Here is a 22,122-nt window from a genome sequence, read left to right as displayed (position 1 = left end):
TTTTTTCATATTTGAGCAACATTCATATAAGCTGTTTTTATCTTAGCTGAAAATTTTCAGTGCGCTTTCCAATTCTGTTGTGCAAATTTTAATTTAAATTCAATCCAAGCTTTGACTTCTGCCATCGATCTTTTTTTCCTAGTTCTTTTTATTTAAGTACAAATAACTGTGATTTAAACGTAAAATGAAGCAGATCGTAAAGAGCGAAGCTAACAAATAAGATTCTTTAAATGATTTCGAATATATTGGCCCGAAACTTGCTAATCTGGGTAGACACTCCATTGATGGTGTCTTTATTCCTCCTGATGTTTCCTTTACTTTTAGGAAAATCCAGCAGTCAGCAATGAAAGGATTTCGTTTTTATGTTTTGCATTAATGTCCACTGACGAAGTGGTGAACAGTACGATCTCGTCGCAAAACCTTAATTCACTGAATATTCAGTTGCTGCTTTTGATGATTTACTTTTTTTAACGAAATCTTTTTCTTGCAATATTAAAATTTTAAGCCTTAAAAGCCATTTCACGTGATTACTATGTTTTTCAATACGTTCCAGGTACTTTCTTCCACTAAGCACTTTTGCAATTACTTTGTTACAAAGTCAGTCAGTTCTCCACGTACAGGACAAAATGGAAAGCGGCGCTATTTGTGGACTTCCCGGATGGATTGGCATCGCAAGGAACGACACGGTCGCGTACATCAACGACATTCTCCTTGCTGTTGTAAATGGACCATCTGCCATGTTTGCATTCCTTAGTAACCTGGCCATCATTGTCGTTGTCGTCAAGAATCCCTCATTACAGAAGCCCAGTAACATTCTATTGTGCAGCCTGGCCTCCGCAGATTGCCTCGCGGGAATCACTGCTCAGCCAATGCTTGTTGCGTGGCGTTTTCTCTTTCAAAGAGCTCAGCAATCGTGTTCACACCAAGCCTTAGTTTTTAACGTGCTTTACATTACTTGTGTCTTGACCTCCGGTCTGTCGTTTACCAACGTTTTGATCATGAGTTTTGATCGCCATTATGCACTGTCTAAGCCATTGTTATATCGTGCAAATGCCACAAAAGAAGGTTAGTTTGTTCTCAGCCTCAAATGTGTTATGTTCCCATCTTACGAATTGTTGTTGTTTTATCCTGACAATACTCAGTTCTGTTTTTACTAATAGAAAATATTTTCCAACTGCTCACGAGACCAGTTTTTTTACCTTTTTTTAATTTAGTAGTATCATAGGGATCTAATTAGCGCTTTTTTATGTCACCAAATCCACCTTGTCATGGCACTAGACATTCAAGGCTTTTTTTTATTAAAAATACATTGTTGACATTTATTTTTTCCTTACTTCTGCATAAGGTTTTTTTATTTATTTGCTACAACGTGAACGTTAAATGAATTGATAATTATAACATCATTGTTTTTGACAGCTGCGAACTTGAAAGATTTTTCACCTTCTTATGAGTTCAGTTTCCCCTTTTTAGCAGTATAATAAGGATCCAATTAAGCCTTTTTAAATTCCGATTATGTAAATTGCCCATCCCAGACCTTTTTGGCACATTTTCTATAAGAAAGAACATTGTTCACGTAAATTATTCAGTTATTAGCTACAACGTGATCGTTTGATTTTTTGACAGATGCCGTTAAAACAGCCATCTTCGCCAACATTTTTTGGCTTTTGTTTGGTATCACCACAACCTTCATTTTGCCACCGGTTGGCAGGTATGCTTCAATTATATTTTGTGTTTTGTTGTTTGTTGGCGTCCCGACTGTGAATCACGTCAGAATGCTGTTCGCCATTCGTCGTCACAACCGTCAAATAAACAATGCTGTTGATGCAAATCAGTTGTCAACCGTGCTGAGGCGAGAGAAGAAAGTGGCTATAGATATGTGTGTTGTTGGCCTCATCCTTTTGGTTTCCCTGCTGCCAAATTTATCCGTGGAATTTTTGAGAGTTCACTACCCTCGAATCAACGCCATTACGTTACCTTGGTGTTTTACAGTGGCACTCATGACGTCATCTATTAACCCCGCGTTTTATCTTATGCGGAATCCCAATTTTAGAAATGCAGTAAAATCCATGATGAACATTTAATTAATCGTATTCAATTTGCAAGAGTAGACTTATCAATATTGTAACGTATTTTTACAGAATGAATAAGGCCCGGGTTGCACTAGAGCGAAATCAAATTTTTTTCCAATTTTTGGCGAGGAAAAAATTGGCCAAAATTAATAAATTGCGCAAGTTCCAAATTTTGGCGGAGGTCACATCAAACCTAAGTGTTCTAACCTAAAGTTTGTTATTGGCACATCATTTACCATCGAAGGAGATTGTTCCATCCTTGTGCATGCGACAGATAAGTCGGCCTTGTCCTTGCCTTGTTTCTCGCAAACTCCATCTCTTCGTGCTGCCAGTAACCAGAACTAGACCCAGGGTACGATTCATAGAGATTCGAATAGAAGCCCCACTCACATCCCTAGTTTGCCGTTAAATAACTGTAGAAAGAGTCAGAAGGACTGGGTTAAAAAACCAAATCGTTTTTTTTTTGCCAAAATTTGTCAGCCTCCGAGGCAGGACTTCGACTTCTTTGAAGATTGGTGTAAATTTGGCGATCCGCAAAAATTTGGCAAGATTTTGAAATTGGGGGGGTCACACTTATTTAACGCTACGTGTTGACATATTTACTACTTACACAAACAAGATTCGCTCTAGTGTGACCCGGGCCTAGCTTCAGATTTTGTTCACGCTGTTGATATAGATTCAAAAAATGGCGTGCGTGTTTAAAAGTAGGGCGCGTCCACGGTCGGTCTGTCTTCCTTCCTCAGGCTTTCGTGTCGCCATTCTGTTCTCCTGTGATCCCACCCTCAACCATCTCATTCTTCTTGGTCTCCCTCTCATCGCACACTTCGAGGCGAGATCCACGATTTCACCCTGGCGAGTCGACTTGGACGAATTGCGTGCTCACTTCGGTCAGTGGAGTCACATTTTCTTGGGCTACACACTCATGCAATCTCAATCAGTTTCTCTCCCGCGTTCAGTGGTGCTGCTCTCTCCGTCTTGTCATCTTTTCTTCGCGCGGCCTCCTCCCCGCTGTTAGTAGGGCACGGTCAGAAGGTCATCTTGGCGTGATGGCGATTTCGTCCGTGTGTTGTGTGGCTGTCGGTGTGTCGTGCCGCTAAAGCAGTACACTGAAGCTGGTGTATCAAATGGACGAGATGCATCGGTCAAGTCTGCATTTTTCCACTTTTTTGTTGCCTTACGTTGAGAACTATCGTTTTCTTGTCCTTACTCGTACGGCAGTCTTGATTCAACAGTTTAGCAAGCTTCTGCATCATCTCCCTGTCTTAGTAGTGTAATAGTAGTACAGTTAGTAGTGGAGTTTTTGCTAGAAGGGGGTAAAATTCGTCTCTCTGGGTTGTTGGTTAGAGAATGTAGTGACGTAAGTAAAGAAAAAAGTCGAGAGAATTCAAGCAGCCGTATAAAACTGTGTTAATAATCGCACAAAGATAACAGCCAGCGAAACCGGCACCTATATATCAATTGTGTTTTTTTGCTACATACGCTTATAAGTACATTAACCCTCGGACGTAAAGAGAACTCATACCCCCACCATCGTCAAGGGTGGGGGGGGGGGGGTGGGGGTGTGGATGGAACCTCTCCCCAAAGTTTTCGTCCTATTAACACGCAGCGAATGTTTTTTGTTATGAATAGAAAGCCAGTAGTGTACTCTACAAGATGACATAAATTTTTTGTTGGCTGTGACGACATTATAGCTGCCATCTTGGATCCGCCATCTTGGATTTCACCATTTTCTTAGAAAGTAAGAAAATAACAAAAATTTATGCAAAATCAAGCCAGAATGCTTATGGAATGCAAAACTAATCAAATTGTACAATTCTGTTTCAAAAAAACTTGAAAAGATAACGAAAAAATGTTAAAAATGACGATTTTTGGCAAGACGTGCTTATAATTATGACGTTGCAAAGGCAACGTCAAATGTCATGGACGCATGATTGACATATCAAAATTTCCGCAAGGGATGAATGAACAGCTACTGAAAGTTCTTTTCAAAATTTCGAAAAAACCTTACGGGGGTGGCATCCACCGCCCCCCCCCCCCCCCCTTGTACGTCCGAGAGTAAAGTATAAAGACGACTTACAGCGAACTAAAGAAATAGCTAGTAGTAAAAGGCACATTGACAGGACGTTTGTTTTTATTCATTTGAATTAGGTTCGACTCGTGTGACGTTCGAGTTCTAACCTTTGCCTTTAGTGATACTTTAGGAAAATCCATTGCCTGACGAAGAAACTCCAGTTAAATTTCACGCGAAAAACCGATATCGGGTTTTCAAATAAAATTTAACGTGGAATTCCCGAATCAGGTAACAGCTCTTTTGCATGTTTACGTGAGACTGGCTAGTTTCACCACCAAGCCTCGCTTTCTAGGTGCAAACTTGTAAAGTTTATCGTGAACGAATTCCCAAAGCAGCAAAGTTGAAAAGAATACCCACGTGAAAAAAACTGCATGAAGGTGGCAGAGGGTTGATAGTAAGTCGAGTAAATGTGGCTTGTTGGTACATTTTGAGCATATGACGTTATAAAGGCCTATTGATTTTCATAAGGTGGATAGTAATAGCCAGTTTGCAGCATATTACTGCTTCGGTACTACTACTCAGAGTGGTTGGTATAGATCTGCGATTATGCGGCTGCCTTGGAGATGTCTTTCATCATGCTTTGTAGCTTGCACAAGCCAATCGGTCCGTTCTCAAACCAAACATCGTCAAACTCTTCAACTCATTTTCGCTTTGGATATTGAAAAAAGGATTCACAACTTGGATTTCGCTTAGGTACGATACTCCATCCAGGATTGGATGGCTGGAGGTCTTGTACATTCGCCCAAATTTTTGCGAACTTTGTACATCGACAATTCCGCCAGGGTGGTTTTTGGTCGCTTCGTCGACATTCATGTCAGCGTACAGACGGCCATCTTCATCAACTTCAAAGACAAAGCTATCGGGGCGGAGTTTGCGTTGACCTTCTCGGCCTCTTCTACAACAATTTTTGTGTTTATATTAATGAAAATTAACTTTAATGCAGTTATTTTCACCATTTTATTGATTTTGAGTACTTTGCAGTAATTTTGGGTGGTTTTCTGGCGTTTTAGCAAAAATTTTAAATGGCGGATCCAAGATGGCGGCTGTTTTTACATCATGATGCAATTGTCACGTGATGTGATGACATCATCCCACGTGACGTATACCAGAAGATAGATGTTCGGACATACTATACATCCTTTAAGTTTCATTTTGATTGCTTAAATATTCTGGAAGTTACATAGGGGGCTTTCAATAAATAGGGTTAAAAACCGTTCAATTGCATTTCTAATCGCAAGCAATGATGAGCGATTGTACAATTCGCCACCCTTTGCCCGGGGCTCGGCGTATAACTGCCGCAAAATCTGGTCGAGCTCCACGTCGCTCTGCTTGGGAAGTGTTTAATCCACACCTTTGTTGTTGCACCAGTCTGAAAAAAAACATTGAACTTTTTTTATTCAAACGAAACACTGAACTTTTCTCGTTGCTAAATGTTTATTTTGTAAATATTGCTGCTCAGCCATTTTGTTTATCGTTGCATTTGTTTACGTTTCTCGGTGCAAATTGTTGCAAGTGTGCAGACAGTTGTAATAAATGGCTCTCAGTTGAACAGTTAATTGTTTTTTTTTCTTATTGTGTCCATTTTGTTGTGTTTTTTGTCGCTTGCGCTTCGGACCGGTCAACGATTTTTTCTAGGTCGTCTTCAGAAAGTTCCACAAAATGGTTTCCGTCTTTTTTCTCTTCCTTTTTTTTCCTTTTTTATTACAACTATTAACTTTCACATTTTCCGCTGCTTTAGCGAGAATTTCGTCGGGGACTTCTTCGTAGAAATTTTTTTCCGCCATCCTGAGCGAATTTTCACTAGAGGAAAGCTGACGAAAAACAATAAAACATGATTTTTCTATATTTCAAACTCTGATAAAACATTGGTTTTTAGCCAATCAGAGCGTGTGCAGACTCCAATCTTTATTCTAAAGCTGATTAAGGCTTTGATGCGTGTTTGCAATTTTTCGGTTAACTGCACAATTGTCCCGGTTGGCAGAGATCTTGGGAAGAAAGCGAACTGACAATCGCGCACATTTTATATCAGGATCGCACAAACCGCGCGCGAATTAATCAATTTAAGGACGGTGCCTACTAATAATGAAGTTATTTTTCCTGGCCGAAGACTAAGCAAGAAATGTAGATGTTACGAAGGGCTATTTAAATCCCAAAAGAAAATTGGGGGTAGCCACGCAAGTTTTCGAGATAATTAGGTTTGAAAACTGGAAAAAAGTACTGACGTGGCATTTTAAAAAAACCTAAAATAAAATAAAATTTTCTTGCAAATTCCATTTGAAATTGGTTTTTCGTGAACAAAATCAACATTAAATATAACAATCTTTAAAATAACTAACAAATGATGTCTTTGAAACTGCGTGATCCACGATTTCATTAACAAAATAATTGCGTTTGAGCAATTTTTGACTCTAACAGCTCTCACTTGCACGGCCAGAAAATCGGCCTAATTTTTTTTTCACTTAGTCACAAATTAAACAAGTGCTCTATAGTCTTTCCACTTCCATTTTATAAAATAAAAAGTAGGGGTCACCACGCGTTTTTAAAAGTTATACGAGTTTTTTTCAAGTTCTATCGAATCGTTTTTGGGGTCTGTTACATTTTTCCTTTCCCCTCCCTAGCGAGTAAAATATTTGCATCTCGCGCGCGCACGCCATACGGAGTAAGCAGTTTGCGAGTTACGTTTGAGCGCTTAGCGATTCGTTTTAAACTGTTAATGTGAGCCATTTTTAGAGGTCAATAGTAACTAAAATGTTGCTTTTCCGCTGTACCTGGCTTAGTATATGCCCATAAACTGGATTTCGTCGCAGCTTAAATCTTTCTTGATTTTTAGTCGCGCGCTTGGTCGCGTAGTTGAATTCGTCATTTTGAGCGAGCAAATGAATCAAAAGCGCGCGCGTCCAGTGTGTTCGATGCATTGCGTGATGCGCAGAGCAAGTGCGCAATAACAATAGGAGGCACCGTCCTTAACAAATGCCAAATTGTAGTTCGAAGACTGGTCTTTCTTGATTTTGTGGAAGGTTCATACTTTTCAATGTTGAAGTTGCTAAAACTAAAGCAAGCAGATGCAGATACTTGCACTCACAAGACTACTCTCTCACATTTCAAATCTTCCACAGAAAAGAAAAGAAAACCAAAAAAGTGTATTTACATTTTACTCCATTTTATTCCACATATACACCGCAACAAATATCACCTTAGAAATTTAAACATCTAGATTGCATGTGTCCACACGAGCTGACGATCACGGTAAGTCGGTGATTATAGCCTGTAATGAACGATTCCCCTGCAGTGAAATGGCTGACTGTTTTGTAATGACTGATAATAAATAGGTGAGTAATAAAGGGACTGTGTTAAGGCTGAATTAAGTTTATCTTATAACGTTTTGCGAAATACTCGCTTTGAAACTCAATGTGTAAGAAGTAATTACTTCTATGGATCTAAGTGACAAAACCGGAGCTTCAGTACGACCCAGTATGTCTCCCGGGTGTTACAATTTAAAATTACAAGCAAACGAGATTAACTTTGAAACTGTGCAGCCCAACAGTATTTCAAAAACCCATGTCGAAATCCGTTTCAATCCTTTTTCACCTTTGGCCATCCGTACCTTCTTTTGTATTTGCTGTATTATTGAAATGTTGCTTTACTGTTTTCAGTAAATCATAAGTAAATTAAATTGGAGAAAATGTTGATGACAAATAGTGAAATTGTGAACACTTTTATGCATACGGATGGGTTATGAAAACATGACACTGCACAAATGGCGAGTTAAGGAAAGTTGGAGGACAACGAATTCTCCTCTAGCAGGGAAGCAAACTTTATGACCATTCAATTGGAAACTATTGAGCAGTACCCACTTACAGGTCTTTGGACAAAACCCGTTGTGTGACCATTCAAATAAAACCTTCTGAGCTTCTGAGTTTACTATGCTGCAGCTGCACAATAAGGTTTTATTTAACAGGGAGGTTCTTCAAGAAAATGAGTTGAACTTGTACTTCGCACTCTTAGGAAGCACAGACAGATAATGTAATATGTTCTACTGTTTATTACGCTGTACAAATTGGTTCTAGGTCTCAGGTCTCTGGATAAAAGCCGTTGTTCGACCATTAAAGTTAAAGCTACTGAGCAGTATTCTCTTGTGGTACCGTTTATTTTGCTTTGCAGGGAGGTTGTACTGAAGAAGGCGGTTATTCAGGAAAATGAGTCAAACTTGTACTTCGGCATGCACCCTTAGGAAGCACAGGCAGATTTCAATTCATCTCGTAGCTCTTTGTTTCGCAAGGTGTAAACTATAGGGTTTAAAGTAGGTATTAAAAACACCATTGATAACGCCCACGGTTGCAAGGTGGAGTACACCTTTGGAAACGGAGCTTGGATCATTTTGTTCAAAATCGATGGTGCCAGGGACAGCAGAAGAAACAAGCAAACAATGAGCATGTCAAGAGCCACTTTTTTCTCCCGCCGAAATACCACTGTCAACTGTAGTGGTACAACTGCTCCACTGAGTTGGTTGTTATGGCGACGAATGGCAAAGAACATTCTGACGTGATTGACAATGGGGAAGACAATGAACATGATTGTACTGGTGAGGAAAAAAATTAATCCGAGCAGGGCGGAGAGAGCAAACTGAGCGATGACACTCAGTAGAAACCAACTTGCTCCAGTAAGAGCTATTGCTATGAATGTATCTGTGGAAATAAAAAAAGGGACATAAGAATTACTTCACGGAGTGAAGTAATTGGTTTACGTCACAAAGGTATAACTAGGGGATTGAATGGGTTGATCAATGTTCCATTAAGAAAGTTCTTTGTTGTTTTTATTTTAACTCGGCGAAAGCTAAAATACGGTGGCTTAATGGCTGTTCCGAAAACGCGGAGTGCGGAGTCCGAAAATGCGGAGTCTGTAAAAAAATTAAAAAAAAAAATAAAATAAAAATAAAATAAAAAAAGTGTGATAAAAAAATTAAAATAAAATGAAAAATATATAAATATTAAACTAAATATTAAAAAATAATACACATTTTTGCACAGCTTCGCCCGAAGCAGTGAAGCGGATCGTTCAGACCGCGGCCATTTCTTTCTTCAAAAATGACTGCAGTTCACGTTTCACGAAATATTAACAAACAGTTTTTCCAATTTTTTGGAATCACTACTCGTAAACTTCAAATAACTTTAGTTTCTTTTTTACCAAAGAGCCTAAAGCCATGTTGCTTCGCCTGGCTTTCCACGAATACACAGTAAACACTCTAAAAGAACCATCAGCAACGTGGCACTTTTCAACTCCGCCTTTTATGCTAGACGAAGTTCAAATTAAAGAAAAATGCACAACAACGATACGCTACTCCGCAGCACTTAATAAAAAAGCACAAAATAAATAAATAAAAATTTCCCCAAAAGTCATTTAACCGCCTTTGTGCCGTGGATATCTACATCCATCTGTGGACATGTCATTTTTGGTTGAAATCATGTTTTCAGTGCAAGAATACTAATTCTTTTGATTGTAAGTTCTTTTCGCTGGGAACTCGGAACCTGGGAACCGTTTATTTCAGGTGTCATGGAAACACGTCTGTGTCAAGGACAATCGTGATAACTGGTAATGGTTATGTCAAGCTTGCAATAGCTTTTGCTTTTCACTACAAATGACACATCTGTTGCTGAAAAGTAACATTGTATATTTTGATACGGGTTAGATGTACACTGTCTCGGTTCGTTGTTTACACAAAAAACGCTTTCATTCTCGTGTGTTTCCATACATAGTGCATGGAAAATTCCCTAACTATGAACAAAAAGACAAAACAATAACGGCAACTTATTGTCTGGAGATATAAATGTCTTAAGTAAAAAACGCAACCGTTTAACGCGGCTAACTGTTTCTTGTCAACAACAATCAATTGTCGCAAGTTAAACATGCTACTGATAAGAAAGAAACAGGAAATATCCACTTCATACATTATCCCTTCCACTTAGTGCACAGAAATGGTAAATTGTACATAAAGCTGGCAATGCAGGCATTGTCTGGCCGCGGTCTGAACGATCCGCTTCACTGCTTCAGGCGAAGCTGTGCAAAAATGTGTATTATTTTTTTAATATTTAGTTTAATATTTATATATTTTTCATTTTATTTTAATTTTTTTATCACACTTTTTTTATTTTATTTTTATTTTATTTTGTTTTTTATTTTTTTACAGACTCCGCATTTTCGGACTCCGCACTCCGCACTCCGCACTCCGCGTTTTCGGAACAGCCGTGGCTTAATAAACGAACGAGCGAACGATTGAATGAACGAACGAAACAACGAACGAAAGAACGAGCGAGCGAGTGAATGCGTGAACGAACGATCGAAACAATGAATAATCAAGGAAGGAAGGCAGGCAGGCAGGCAGGCAGGCAGGCAGGCAGGCAGGCTGGCAGGCAGGCACGCAGGCAGGAAGGAAGGAAGGAAGGATTACCTCTGTTGGTCACACTGGTGCGATACACCATTGGTCTGGACAAAGCAAAATGCCGATCAAAGCTGATTACAGTAATAAAGGCGAAGGACCATCCAGACGTTAACATTATGGAAGCATAAAAAGCGGCAAACAGATCATCTTGGTGACTACATGATGAAGTACCACGATGAATTATTAACCGCAGAGTTACGAAAATTGGCTGAGCTGTTAAACTTGTCAGACAATCAGTAGCGGCCAGACTGCACATGAGGATGTTGCATGGCCGCTTTAAGGAAGGTGATTTGATGATCGTCACAATGATGGCCAGGTTACTAAGTATGGCAAAAACACAGCAGGGCACGTTTACTGCAGCTACTAGAGCATCGTTGATGAAGGAAGCTGTGTTGTTCGCTGGAATTCCAAACCACTCGGGCACACCACAAGAAAGGCTGCGGCTTTCCTTTTGAGCCATTTTCTATGAAAGAAAAAAATAACTTTTATAGCGTTCCCCAACTTGGCAATTGTGACTGTTGTGATACTAAATGTACCACGTGTTGACAAATGCAGCTGCTTTTTGAAAAGGTTGTCATAGAGAAAAGTAAATTGGTATATTGGCCGCACAATTCCCAAAGCTCTATTGGCTCCAGTTGTTCACTTTGTTTGTTCGAAGTAAACGCAATGGTGAGATGGCAAAAATAACACGAATAGTATAATTTCAAGAAACGTTGGCGGATAGAAGCGATAAGCTAAACCGAATGGTAGGTCTACGTAGAAATCTTCAATTTTCTATTTGTAATGTGTTGCATTTGCATTTGCTGAGTGCTTTATTGTTTCGAAAAATTCTTCTACATTTTATTTTGGCTTGTATAAAACGAGAAGGAAACGTTATAAAATTGTTTTATGTCGTTATTTCTTATAAGTGCGCATGCGTTCTGCTTTTTTTACTTTCAACCTCTCGGCATTACTGCGTAGGCTCTTACGCTTCCTTTCTATAACCTTTCTTGAAACAGCTATATATCAAACCTTTTTACTCTCAAAGTGATCTTCCTTTCACTAAATAGGTTTCTTGGACGATTTTTGTATGTCAACTTTTTATGCAAGAGCCTATAAGCATCCAGTTGTGATGATTTTATGGTGTTTGCGCAGGGGTCTAAAATTTTACATGTCGGCTCAATATGTGTTTTTTAATAGAAAGCCCCTGGCATGAGATGTTAATAAACCACGGTTGCTTGACAGCTTATTTGCAAAAAGTTGTCGAATTAATTTGTTTTGCAATTTGAATAAATTACTACTAATAAAAGAGCTTTGAAAAAGAAAAATTTCCTTATATAATTTTTCTTTTGTCAGTAATTCAAAAGCTTGTTTTGTTTACATTAAAGTCGCTGGCGTTAAGTAAGAAACACAAGGCAGTTCGGTTCCCAGTTAATTGTGGCTACTAGGAAACTTTGTCTGAATTTACAAAGAGATATGCATATGGACGACGAAAAAAACGAAGAAAAACAACAAGCAACTCTCGATGCATATTATAAAAACATACAACCGCCTCAGTAAATATTCTTTACGGCATCACAGATAAAGCAAACACGCAAAAAATAACATTAACTTTCTGCGACGGTTTTTGAACGCTTCGAGCCATTTCACTCTTTTCACACAAGTTAGGAATGCCAGCGTTGAATTTCAGAATCGCGTAGTTTAGCCAACCTGACAAAGTTCGCATCAGGCTCGCTACGCCACAGCATTGTAAAACTATCTTCCATAAAAATTGGACGTAGAGAAGAGCATTATTTCACGAAAACAGTAAACCTACAGCTTTGGACTTTGCTATTAGAAATACACCCCCGTTCCCCCTTCTCCCACATTAGCGCAGAAAAGCAGCATGTACCTTCCCAAATGATCTCACAATTCGCGTCACAGAGTTTCGATTACAGCTCACATCCTCAGTAGATATACATTTTTTATGTACTCTTTCAGTTTTCAAAAAACCATCATTGAATCAAGCGTACAGATGTCTTTCTACAACCCCCGCATTCGAGTTGTAAAATGTTCATTTTTTTTATCGCAGAACAGAGAATAATTATGAAGTTTGAAATCAAATTGGTAAAAATTATATTTAGTTTCATTAAAAGAAAATTTTATAAAAAAAAAGTAAGTTTTACACTGCTTACCATATAAACTTATTCAGACATGTCCTCCTGATTCTTCGGTTAAAACTCGAATGAGTCTACGGCACCTTCTTTTAATGTAGGAAAACAAATAGCGCTTGATATTGACATTTCATAGTTCAAGACTATTTCAACAGCTTGACCGGATATTAGTTCAGAGTTATCCCTTCCCAAATGCCAGCAACTTCACTCGAGTTTTGGAGTAAAAACACTATAAACTAACCAACACTGACAGCATTTTCTTAAAGGAATACCATGTGAGATTGCAGCAATGTTTTTCCTCGAAACAATTATGTGCCAGTTTAAAGTAAGGTTAACTCTTAAAGTGCTAGCTCTGCTTGTCGCTCGCTGAAGAGCGCAAATATAAACAGAGACAACTGTGTTGGATTAATCTGGTTACCAACGTGCCAGGTTTAATTGAATTTAAACTAAAATGGAAACAACACAGATATAAAACCAAAACATAATAAATGCTATATACTAAAAATTTTATATATGTATATTATTATTATTATCATTGATATATCTTGATATATTTTATATAATACACAATATAATATGTCACATCACGAATAATATATTATTATGATGTTATATAATAGTAAATATAGCTGACATTTTCGAAACGTGCTTCGTGCCAATGTCGCTACTTTCACTGCAGCTCACCCAAAACGCCATTTCTCGCTCAAACACTTTCCGTGCAGTCGACAAACAGGAGATAATGAGATAACTGTAGCCAGGTTGTATATCCTGAAATGAACAATTCCTGTGCAAAAAGTCACAAGCATTTTACAACAATGAACGAAATTTGTTAATTAATTTGAGAAAAATGACTTTACTGCTTCTCTTAAGTCTTTGTTTCGGGATAGAAACAAAATAGGATTTACCGAGGAGTTCAAGTACACCATTGTGTAAGCCCAAGAAAACAGAAGATTGTGAAGTCGAGAATTTGGCGATGCAGTCAAGGTTTGTAAGAAACCCGGAGCTATTGGGTGATTACTGCGTCTTGGATCCCCTTGTTCTGTCTTCGAATAGCAAGGAACATTCTGAGGTAATTGATAATTGGAATCACAACAAAAAGTACTCCGCAGATTAAGAAAAGGATGAATGATGGTGAGGGAGGCGTAAAAAAGTATAAAATGAATGTCCAAACAATCCAACTCGTTGCGGTACATACGGCCAGTTTAACCGCTCCTGTGTATAAAAAAAATGAAACAAGAACATATTAGAGGAACTGTGTCACGGATATTGGCCGAATTTAGACATAAGAAAATGGCCACCAAATTAAGTTAAATATAAAAATAACCACTTTTAAGGGGCTTTGTCACGGATTTAACCAAATTTCTGAACAGCTAAAATTTATATTTGTGGCGTGAGAAAACTTAAAATAATGGACCATTTTTATTAATAATTGTTATATTAAAGCATTGAAACTGTAAACTAGCGTCATTGGCTACGGATGACTCGGATGGAAATGGATTGCAATTTGAAAGATTAAGACTTAATTTTTCAAATGGTTTCCGCGCGTCTCCAAAAAATCGATATTACTTTATTGCCGTGGTTTGATTTCTCTCAGCAAACTACGGTTATATCTTCCTTTAGATGTTCAAAGATAACTATTTCCATGGGTTAAGTTGGCTACCACTAATTTTAGAGCAGTTTAGACCAAATATCTGCTAAATCCTTGTGACGTAACCCCTTTAAACAGTGAAGGAATATTTTTAAAGGTTAAAATAAAACAGCAAATACAAAAGAAAGTAAGGATGACAAAAGTTGAAGAAGATTAAAACGGATTGCGATAAGGGTTTTTTGAAAAACTGTTATGCTGAACAGTTTTCCAAGTAAATCTTGTTTGCTTGTAAGTAAGCCCGGGAGACATACATGTTTGTAATGAATCGAAGGTATGGTTTTGTCATTCAGATCCATAGAGGTAATTTCTTTGCTAACATTAAGTTTCATATCGAATATTCGGTAAAACTTTATAAATTTGACTAAGCTCAGCCGTTACACAATCCTTTAAAATTTATAAACAAATTACAGTACAAGGTCAAGGTTCCTGCGGGCGTCAACAACAGCGAGTACTCTAACTGTTTTAAGAACTGGTCCGTGCTACAGCGCATGCGTGCAATAGTCGTCTATAAGTGATAAGAAATTTACTAGTGTTCATAATGCAAATGCTGCAATTTCACTGGCTGAGCTATCGTACACTATCATTCATAAGAAGATAGTAGATAAGTAAAATTGATAACATCAGTAGATTACCAGAAATGATAACTGAGGTGGCCTCCCCTATAAGCCTGGTGGTTTCTAGGTGGATTTCTGTTATATTTCATTGTTAAAATGGCTAATAGATGATGATGATGATGATGATGATGATGATGATGATGATGATGATGATGATGATGATGATGATACTCAGCCTTGTTCTACTGGAGATCCGCGAATCTGATTGGTTATCAAATTATTTTCTATTTAAGAAATAGACCGCACGTTCTAGGGCTTTACTTGCGTTATAAAATTACGCAGAATGTTGGGAGAGCACAAGAAAAGATGGTAAATCACGAGCCGTTAGTAGAGTGATTTACAAGCTTTTCGAGTGTTCTCCCAACATCTCAAGTGGAAAGCGCAGAAAGTACGGTTAATTGCTTTTATGAAATAGCTAGGGAAAACATTCGTCAAAAATAAAATAGGAATCTATTTTACATTCCGTGATCAAGTGTCTTATTCTCATCAAGTTCGTCGAACGGACGCGATAAACCAATCACAGGCTGAAAATATAAAACACAGGCTAAGCTGCACATACAAAATCCACGAATCGACGTGAGAGAAACGATTAAAAGTTCTCTTAAAGCTATAAAAGTCATAAGAAAGGAAAGGAAAAAGGCAAACTGTCACGGTACAAATTGTGGCCGGAATCCTAACATTTATCGCGAAAACTTTGCAAGACAACAAACTTCACAGACTGACGAAGGTATTGAGAAAAGAGGTTAGTTCCAGAAACTCTGCTTTAGAAATTTGTTATGAATTTATTTATTCCGTATTTCTTCATTTTCGCCGAATAATAGCAATGAAATCACATAAAACTCAGTAAAAATTATAATTCAAGCGCGTAAAAGGGCCTCAGCGTATTAAGTTTCTACCATCAGAGAAATTCAAGTAAGCTTTCATCGCCGGACCAAATGTTCAATGGAACGATATCCATGTTTTTATTTTTTTTTTCAGTCCGGTGAAAGCGGACCTTTTTATTGTGTTCCTTCTCATATGTTTGTCTCTGCGTTTTCTTTAGTTCCTTTGGTGGGCGGGAAAATTCATTTTTGTCAACCACCGGTTCAGCAAACTTTCACATTGATCATTTACGAAAATCATATCCATCGGATAGACCAAAGAAGACATTGAACTAACGATAATTCGTCATCCTTATGCGTGTTCGAGCGTAGTGCGGCCATGTGGGGAAGCGGGAGTTTACCGGTACAATAGTACACAGGTTTTTGACCAATTTGACCAATCAGAACGCGCGTAGTATCTGAGTTTTTTATCATCGCTGATAGAACACGATGGCGCACGCGTTGCTAATTAAAGGAACCATTATTCTTGATTTTTGGCATAAAGTACATAAAATCGTAGGTTTTGTACTGCAATGCTTTAGAGATTCTACTAAAACAATTGGAGCACTCGCCTTTGTTTTCTATGAGCAAAAGACTATTCGCCCAAAGAAAGCTCGACTGCTCGGGCTTGCAGTTTAATCGTTAATTAGCACAACCCAGTGCCCGGATATTTACTTAAACTCGCAATCTGATTGGCTACGCAAGTGAGGTTTAATTTTCGATAGACTACACTGGGAGGAGATCTTGTAAAGTTTCATTTTTTTCATCTCTCGCGATAAATTAACAACTTACTGTTTTTAGTAGCATTCACGCGATATATCAACGGTCGTGATAGGGCATGGTGACGATCAAAGCTAATAACCACAATACTGACAAAAGACCACCCTCAAGTAAGCCGCAAAGTAACTTCATGTAGCACGAAGAGCTCTTCCTGGTGCGCACACGACCAATAAATACGTCGCAGCATCAAACGCCTAGCAACAAATACAGGCTGAGCTACAGCGCCGGTCAGGCAGTCAGCAGAGGCCAGGCTGCACAGCAGAATGATGCAGGGCTTTTGCAAAGTGGGCGTTCTAATTACAGCTAAGATGATTAAAAGGTTACTGAGGAACGCGAAGACACAGATAGGTGCATTTACTAAAACAACAATTACTTTGTTTAGCTGCGAGACCGTGTCATTGTTTGGAACTCTGACCCACAAGGGTAGACCACACATTTTTACGTTGGTGCTGGAATTTCTGATCATTTCGTCTTGAGACGGTCACGCTGTAGAACAGAAGAGCGAAAAATTATTTTTCAGTATCAGCCTTTTATGCTTATTTAGTCAGAGCAGTTTTCATTAAAATGGGAAGTTCATTTCAAAATAGCACATTTTTTTTCTTCATGTCAACGAAACGGTAATATCAAGATATGTTAGCCACCAAAATGTCAGCTTCCAAAGCGTATTCAAACCCTGTGAAATCCTTGTCTGAAGTAGTCCAAAAATTAAGAGCCTGCCACCGCCATCTTGGAGTAAATAAACAGCCTTGCGATGTATGTTTGACGTCAAAGAGCTCAACCTGAAGTTTGGCAGGAAGTTTAAACATTCTTTAAATACTTGTCTTGCACTTGCGCTACCACCACAGGGAAAGAGGAAAGTTGGACGACCAAGGAACAATTGGAAGCGATCCATGCTGCAGGAGTTGGAAGGCGTAGGCTACTCCTGGGAAAGAGCTAAAGCATTAGTAAAGAACCGTGTGCGCTGGAGGAAACTGGTGGACGCCCTATGCTCCCAAGGGGGTGACAAGGAACAATGATGATGAAATACTTGTCCTTGAACTACTTCAGACAAGGATTTCAAATGTGTCATTTTGAAAGGAACTTCTCCTTTAACACTTTTCAGACTAAGGGGAGCTTCTGGACATGTTTCTGGTACCCGCTGGAACTTTCAAGACGAAGCGATTAAAGCGATAACCACAAACTTGACGACTTTTGTTCTGGCAACATTTTGACAGTAGTGCTAAACTTTGACGTTTCCAATGCAACCAGTTTTTGATAGCTATGTTTTACAAAATTTTCATTTGCATATTGTTTTTATTTTGTGATGGCATTTGTTTACGTCATAATGATGCCAAAGCAACTGTAGTTACAAGAATTATTGTCCACATTCTCTTGTGTTGATTTAGTGATCATAGGATAAACGATTTTAAAGCTAACACGCCCGGTCTGAATATGGTTAAGTGTATAAAAAAACCAAAGTAATAAAATTTGCCAATAATAATAAACAAACGCAACGACACAAAGTAAGTGCCCTTATTGCTACTAATTTTCGCGGAAATAAAAGACTCGCGAAATTTTTTTTCAAACGTTTTCTATTGTATCTTTTATATTAATAATTACGTATTTTTAGCTAAAACGCGAAAATTAAGTCCTGCGAAATATGCCCGTTCTATTTTCGCGAAATTAAGTTCCCGCGAAAATTAGTAACATTGTATACGTAAGGTCGGTGCCCGTAGTAATGCAAAACCAAGACAATTCCGGGTTACTTTCGACATTAAATTGATGGACACTCTTAGGATGCAAAGTCGGTTACACGGGACAGTCGAATACCGAATACAAAGTAGTCTACATGGTGTGCGCGCGCAGTGAGGAATACGACGACCAGACTATTCTGCAGTTCTTGCTGTACAACACAACCGAATAAATAAAAACGGTATCTTTCTGAGAGTTCTTCATCAAACATTCCACTGATCTGGCACGTTATGAGGAAGAGAATTGCAAATTGAAAAAAGTTACAAAAATAAAATAAGTTAACACATTAAGTGGACGATAGCAAGTGTTTTAACACTGAAATACAGAAACGACCAAGACAGTTGGTAACCGTAAAGTTGTGTCACTCATTAATAAAATAAATAACAATGATAGAATACGGATTGATTAATTCTATATTGAACGTAAAAATAAAAAACGGTTCAACTGTTATTCTAATAAAAAAATGTCATACTTCGTTAGTCCAGGTGACATCTCCTCGTTTAATGCAGTATTATTATCAATACACACGGCCAAATTGAAAACACTCGCTTTGCGGGCCGCAAATGACTCCTAGCGGGCCGTTGATGCATTAACGGCCCTGCAGCTGATTGGTTCTCGGTTCATCATCCGATTAATTTTAACCAATCAGCGTCGCTGATGCGGGAAAACCATTAATGGTGCTTACACGTACAGCAAGCTTTGAAGTTAACGCAGCCTTGAAGAGTTTCTCGCGAAGCGAACTGTGTTCAGAAAAAAAAATCAAAGTCTATTTGTTGTAAATGGGACAAAATGCAGCCAAAAAATCGGGTTAAGAAACAAATGCAAAAGGCAAGGCGACAAAGAGAGCAACTTCTTGTTGTCTTGCAAGAAACGAAACATCGTCACTTGAATTGTGTATCTCCGGTCGAGCCAATTTAGCTAAAGCAGTTGCAGGAATTTTACGCCGAAGTTCAATCGGAAAATGTAAGTTTGTAAAGTATCATTATCCATGAATCAACACATTGCTTAATTATTATTTTTAGAGACACTGCAGCTAGCTCTTTTATAATACAACTGAACAATAAGACATAGGCCTTGGGAAGAAATACTTGTGTTATTGAATCGAAAATGTTAACTTCATTAAATGCATGTGTTACCAATCTGGATGTTATTTGGCCTTGTTAGTCCGGCGGCTTAGCTCCTGAATTGTGCGATTTTTGATACAAGCACCAAACTTTGCGGGATTACAAGCATTCGTATACTAATCAATTCTTGATATAGTGCCAACGCCAATTTCCTATTTTCAGCTAGTAAACAGCAATGAAATTTTCAGCCGAGAGGCCCCTCCCCCACGAAATACTTCTTCTTGTACTTTTATAAACCTTTTATTGTAGATTTTTATTCATAAATACAAATGTGAATGCTTTAAATTAGCCTTACAATTGTCATTCTTTACCATCTGTTTGAAACCAATAATTTACTAGGAAATTATTGCATGGGAAAAGATTTTTCGTTCCCTGCCCTCTGCTCCCTTGCGTCTTTCGTTTTGCGCTAGCGTCCAGGTCTCTCGCGATCGGTGAACCGTTCGCTAACAGAAGAAAAATAGGAAAATATAGGGCTGTGAACAGTCTAAATTACAGCATTTCATTCTAAATTTTGTACGTGCGACTTGATATCACTTCCTGACATAATAGTATTTGTCTATAAACCAGGACAAACAAATATTTCACGAAATTTCATTGATTTTAATAAATTACGGTTTCCATGGAAACCGGTGTTTTTCGGGCTTGGCACTATATCTGAAAAAACTTCCGTTGGTGACCACTTTCAGTGTGCCAAGTTTCATGCTTGTATCAAAAAGTGCACAATTCAACTAAAATTTCGAGCTAAGCCGCCGGACTATGTGTATTGATAATAATGATAATAAAATGACTTTTTGAGGGAATATTGTTTATTTGCTCCCTTGTAGTGTCATTTGTACAAATGACACTACGCGGGCGCAAATAAACAATATTCCCTCAAAAAGTCATTTTATTCCCTTATTTCATATTGACTTGACGACGAATCGAGGTAACAGTAAACTCATCAAAAACTAATTTACTAAAAACAACCTGATTATTGAACCAAAAAGTTGCTGAGATAAAAGGGAAGAAAGACCACTTAACAAAGACAGCAAAATGTCTTACCACTGTGTTTCGTTGGTCCTTCCGAAAATAGTTGAATCGTGTGTACTGACTGTCACATTTTGTGCCGATCGATCTTGTAATGAGTTCAGTATTTTTGATGCGTCAATTAAAATGCGTCATTATTCGGGAACTTCAAAGCGATTTTAATTAATTTTGAAAAATATAAAACAAGGCCAAGAGAAAATGTACATCTGTTATTCGCCGATCTAATCTGCCAAATACGAATCGAAGTTATACGCATTTTGCATTTATTATTAAAAGTTTCATGCTTATGAAGGCTTAAATAATCAATAAATAATGAAGTCTCAACCAATAATGTTAAAAAAAAAAACATATTGAGGCTATTTTTATTAGTTACGACACATGCAAAAACACTGGCGATTGCCTTTAGAGCATATCTTCTCGAAATGTTTTCGGACTTTGCGGCTTCGGTCAATGATTTCCAGCTCAATAAACCACGAGACTGTTTTCCATCCAGAAATGGACAATATGTGTTGGGAATTAGACATGTGGTACTCATCCCGTATAATCCTGGACACTGTTTTTCATAAATTGTTTTCACTGTTTGTTGTGAGAATTTAGACTTTCCGTCAAATCGGCGTTGGGTTGATAATTTTTTTAGGATTATTTGGTATTATTTATTAGCAAGGTTTTAATTTCACGCTGTTACACTTTTAGACAGGTATTTCGGTCTTCACCAATAATTTAAATATTGAATGAATTAAAAAAAAAACACATTATAAATGATACAAAATCACTTCCTTATTACGTGGAACATGCCTGTTGATAGTTAACAAACTTTTTCGGACCAGACTTCGTCTGCAAAAAGTGATATTTGACTGATTTTGTTAGTGTTATGGTAACAGTGTAACAGTAATGTTCGTTTAGAGTGTTCTTTCGATTCAATATATTTCCGTGCTATGATAAGCCCTATGAACCCATTTTTTATTAAAGCGGTAAACGTAAAGACGTTTTTGAACTAAAAAGAGGAAAAAATTAATTATATGTAAGAAGAAAAATGTGTAAGAGGTATCAGTCCCTTTCGAATTTCTAGGAATTTTATCTTTTAAAAAAACTATCGGCTTAAAACTACATGTCTGAAAACCTATACATTGAATTAATTGCTTATAAAACGAAAACGGTAATGCATATAGCCACCATATATTTCCTGGGGATTGCTTAGTTACTAGCCTTTTTAGTGGCAAGGTCATGACCCGTGACTGCATAATTGACCAATTGTATTAATTCGAAGAGAATGTCACATAATGGTTTGCGTGACTAATAATTTTCATGTATCTTAAACGGAATAGCGCGTTGCAAAGGTTGCTTTATAATATAAATCTTTCAAAACTTTCTTAAATGTCTCCGTTTATACTATAGGCACATGTAAATTGCACTACAAACGTAATTTTCATGGAATGGAAGTGCACTGACATGTAAAAAGAACTTTGACGCGTGTTATTACAATAGTATGTTTGTCATTGTGATCATAGGGCAAGTGTAAGTTAAGTCAATAGCATGTGGTATATTTCAATTTCATTATTTCCCGACTATTTAAAAGACATGCCATAGCTTATGAATAAGTTATCGCACGTTGTCAACATATTTTGCTAAAA

General features: G+C 37.8%; 2 protein-coding genes across 2 annotated transcripts in view; one reads left to right on the top strand and one right to left on the bottom strand.

The window, feature by feature from the left end:
* Positions 1 to 626: 626 nt before the first annotated feature.
* Positions 627 to 2,081, top strand: LOC144657829 (trace amine-associated receptor 9-like). The gene is made up of 2 exons (XM_078518194.1): positions 627 to 1,065; positions 1,624 to 2,081. The coding sequence occupies exons 1-2, from the start codon at positions 627 to 629 to the stop codon at positions 2,079 to 2,081; spliced, it is 897 nt and encodes a 298-aa protein (XP_078374320.1).
* Positions 2,082 to 8,180: 6,099 nt separating this feature from the next.
* LOC144658493 (adrenocorticotropic hormone receptor-like) overlaps positions 8,181 to 22,122 on the bottom strand; it is a 40,385-nt gene continuing 26,443 nt past the window's right edge. Inside the window, exons 2-3 of the mRNA XM_078518921.1 lie at positions 10,586 to 11,039; positions 8,181 to 8,825 (exon numbers count right to left, since the gene is read on the bottom strand). Coding sequence (XP_078375047.1) covers positions 8,368 to 8,825; positions 10,586 to 11,039 — 912 coding nt within the window. The 3' untranslated portion in view covers positions 8,181 to 8,367. The remainder of the gene's footprint in view (positions 8,826 to 10,585; positions 11,040 to 22,122) is intronic.

The sequence above is a fragment of the Oculina patagonica genome, chromosome 6, assembly GCF_052425735.1.
Source record: "Oculina patagonica isolate OP01 chromosome 6, crgOcupat, whole genome shotgun sequence".
Lineage (NCBI taxonomy): Eukaryota > Metazoa > Cnidaria > Anthozoa > Scleractinia > Oculinidae > Oculina > Oculina patagonica.
The sequence above is the reverse complement of the archived record's forward strand: the minus strand, read 5'-3'. Positions and strand labels throughout refer to the sequence as shown.